Source organism: Sinohyriopsis cumingii, chromosome 19, assembly GCF_028554795.1.
Source record: "Sinohyriopsis cumingii isolate HCF-2022 chromosome 19, ASM2855479v2, whole genome shotgun sequence".
Taxonomy (NCBI): Eukaryota; Metazoa; Mollusca; class Bivalvia; order Unionida; family Unionidae; genus Sinohyriopsis; species Sinohyriopsis cumingii.
In genome coordinates this window covers 12,239,295-12,243,484 of record NC_142979.1, presented here as the reverse complement: position 1 = coordinate 12,243,484, position 4,190 = coordinate 12,239,295, and the positions used below count along the sequence as shown (strand labels likewise).

General features: G+C 40.2%; 1 protein-coding gene across 1 annotated transcript; it reads right to left on the bottom strand.

The window, feature by feature from the left end:
* Nucleotides 1-692: 692 nt before the first annotated feature.
* On the bottom strand, nucleotides 693-1,325 carry LOC149775145 (protein CFDP2-like). Its single transcript, XM_089944359.1, has one exon. It carries the CDS (start codon nucleotides 1,323-1,325, stop codon nucleotides 693-695), a length of 633 nt encoding a protein of 210 aa, XP_089800485.1.
* Nucleotides 1,326-4,190: the final 2,865 nt, after the last annotated feature.

Below are 4,190 nucleotides of genomic sequence, written 5' to 3'. Positions count from 1 at the left end.
AGCGGAAAGTTCTTTTGTTCCCTTCACTAATTGAAATATGACCTAAGTTCCTCGATTTTGACCTAATCCGTATCAAACATACACTTCCTGTCAATCTCATCTGCCTGATAACTAGTCTGTAAGGACGGCTGTAACTCCATAAGGTCGACAGCACTTCAACTGCATAAGATCGACAGCTCTTCAACTCCATAAGGTCGACAGCACTTCAACTCCATAAGGTCGACATCACTTTCAGTCAATATTTTGAACCACTGATTCGATATTAGAACAAAAATCCTAAACAATGACTTTCTTTAATCGGCACACAAGGTATTTTACTTCTGTCTGCATTGTGGAATTTGTATCCATTAAGAATATGTAAGGCAAAGAATCTAACTTTCTTTACTATACTACAGGTGAAAATAAACGCGAGTGCATGACAATTAACACAATGCGTACGCTAAATGCATGGTATTTGCACAATTCATACGCTTCCTACATGGCCATTACACAATACATACGCTACCTACATGACCATTTCACAATGTATACGCTACTTATATGGCCATTACACATTACATACGTTGTATGTGATATGTGTTGTTCGTCCGTCGAGTCGACGAGGACCACTCTGGTCGTCTGAGAGTTGGAGGGGCTGGTTCTGTTCTGTGTGTGTGCAGGTGGCTGATGAGGCCAATCCTTTCATGGAATGTTCATTTTAGCGAGGGGTGAATCCATGACGTCCGGTTACGGGTAGGGAGGCGGAAGATTGTATTGGTGATCAGCAGTTCATGCTCGACGTAAGTCTGGAGAAAAAAGAGACCGTTGCTGTTACAATGGCCCACTCCGTGCTTTCCTAGCACTCCATCCCAGGCAACGTGATCACAGCCTACTCTTGCATGGAAGTCGCCAGGAATGACGAACTTAACTGCCATTGGAACGTCAGCAATGACAGAGTGAAGATCCTCATAGAACTTGACCTTCACTTTATCTGGCTTGGTCATGGTTGGAGCGTAGCAACTGATGATGATAAGGTGCTTTCTTCCAGACAAGATGGCGAGTTTCATGGTCACGAGTCTGTCATTTAATCCCTTGGGAGGTCCAACCAATTTGCCAATCAGTGCTGTCTTCACTGCCAAGCCGACACCAGCCTTACGGCGCTCTTCACTTTCTCGGCCGCTCCAAAACAAAGTGTATCTGGAGGCTCTTTCACAGAATTTGCCTTCTCCTACAAGCCCGTCTCGCTCAAGGCAGCAATATCCACGTTGCATCTGGCGAGTTCCTTTCCTATTAAGGCGGTTGGCCTCTGGGGTCTTTCGGTGTTGTCTCTGTCCAATAAGGTGCATCCATTCTATGTGCCAAGTGTGAGAGGAACAATCTTCATTTGATGAAATGGGATGGGTGGATGACGAGAGTGACTTGCGCGGTGACTTTGTTTAAGTGAGGAAGAGTTGCGCAGTTCGTCGACCTCACTCTCTCTCTCTCTCGCCCAAAACCATCTGAGTCCAGCAGCATGACAAAGTCGAGACGGCGGGAGACGGAGGTTACATACGTTACCTATTTGGCTATTGCACAATGTGTGACCTACCTATATGGCCATTACACATTACATACGCTAACTAAATGACTATTGCACAATGCATACGCAACCTACATGGCCATTACATAATACAAAGGCTACCTATATGGCCATTACACAAAGTGTATGCTACCTACAAGACTATTACACAATGTATACGGTACCTACATGGCCATTACACAATGCACGCCTACCAACATGACCATTACACAAAGCATACGCTACCTACCGGCCATTGTACAATACACACCCTATCTACATGGTCATTACTCAGTCCATACGCTATCTACATGGCCATTACACAATGCGTACTCTACCTACATGGTAGGGGCCCCGAGTGGCCGAGTGGTCTAAAGCGTTCGCCGTTACGGATCACTACCATCTCACCTCTGTCTGCGCCGGTTCGAGTCTCAGATTCAGCCAGTGTAGATATGTGAGAAAGCATGCCAGTAGCTTCTCGTGGGTCGGTGGTTCTTTCCGGTGTTTTCCCGGGTTCTTCCTCCACCATTAATACTGGCCGCCATGTATGGCCTATCGTGTGCTGAAAAATGGCGTTAAACCCCACAACAACAACAACAACCTACATGGCCATTGCACATTATATACACTACATACGTGGCTATTACATAAGACATACACTACCTACACGGCCATTACAAATTACATACGCTACCTCCATGGCCATTACACAATACACACCCTACCTACATGGCCATTACTCAGTCCATACGCTACATACATGGTCATCACACCATGCATACGCTACCTACATGACCATTGAGCAATGTATACGTTACCTACATGGCCTAAATGAGTGTCAAGTTTATATTCTCCTGAGATCAACCAATATTCCCACTCTTTTTTTGCTTCGGATATCGTCTATCGGTTGAATATGATTCACAAGTTAATTATACACGAATGTGTGGACTTCATTCCTTGTCAGAAAACTTTATTTTGCAAATTAGAAATTCAATGAAATATATTTCCAGACAGAGAAAAATCATTTCTCAGTATAAATGATTTATATTACAAACAAAACAACTAAATCAGAACACATTTATATAATACGTGGGTCAAATACCATTTGAGATAAACTACATGCAAACAATTAACTTCTGAACTCAATTAAAAATGGAAGAATGATTTTCAAATTATTAAATTCAACAAATAATTACAGACTTACATCAATGAATATATATTGTCTGCAACTGAACAATACCTTTGTGCCTTCCCGAGCCCTCACTCGCATCTGAGAATTCCCTCTGTCTCTTATCTGGCTCCAGGTCTCCTAAAAGTTCCGGACCCCCTCTCCCTTGGACGATTTATTTAACGAGCGAAATTAATTATTAATTGTCCCGGAGACGATCAGACTTTACCCTTTGACAGAGAAACTTGGACTGACTAATATTGCAAGGGAGATTGCTTTAGAACCTTGAATTCCATCTGGGAACACATAAACCCTCTTTTAGCTTAGCCAATCAGGATTGCTTTATATACCCGCCCAGTCTCACTTTCCCTTCGAAGTCAAAATAATCCTCTCTTGTCCTTTTTTATTAACAACAATTCTGGACAATATCATTTTATGACACTTGTCCAAATTTTCCCTGATTTGTCTCAACTCTTGACATTTACCTTGCATTAACATTGCACACAATCTGTCTCTAACCGTTAACCAAGCGAGTCCTAACTAAAATCCACATGTTAATATCTGTATATTAATATATGTTAAGATTAATATTCTTTAAAATACAAAACAGAAAGTGGTTTTCAATACCGTTAAATAATATTAAAATTATTGTAAAGTTTCCCTCTAATGTAATGTCATCAAAATGAGTAAAAGGTCATACATTTACAAAAGAGTTACCCCCGACGTTGGATCTTTAAATGACTATCATCTTAAAAATCCTAAGCATGCATATATATATATATATATATATATATAGAGAGAGAGAGAGAGAGAGAGACAGAGACAGAGACAGAGAGAGATAGAGACAGAGACAGAGAGACAGACAGACTGATAGATAGATAGATAGATAGATAGATAGATAGATAGATAGATAGATAGATAAGAAAACTGTCGTGCACATGATAACATATTGTTTTGTATCAGTTAAATAAAAGAAAAAATGTACTCTGTATTCATTATTTAGTCAAGTGATTACCTAAAAACTCATTATTTAAAAGAATAGAAACTAGGACTAGAGTGTGAACATCACTACTTTAAGAGCAGGTGTAATTCTTCAATACACATAAAAAGTCATCAATAACACATAAAATATGTAGTGACACAACACTCAAGTACCAATAAAACGCCAAAACTAATGGATACTTGTAAGTGCTGGTGAATGCAAAAGTAAAAGGAATGCCTATTGATTATTGTGGATTCTGTAATACTTATTTACTACTTGCATCACAACAATGTTACACTTAATGACCAGTCAGAGCCACTGAAGAATGTTATTAACCTCAGAGTACCGACACATCCTGATCATGCAGGAAGCTAGAGAGGTTGTCGCTGTGCAATATGTTGCAAGCTGGTTTTACATAATATGATGTACCAAAAGGGCTTCAAATATACATAACTTTTCAATGGTATACAATTATCACTTCAACGGAAAACAAGTATCATTGC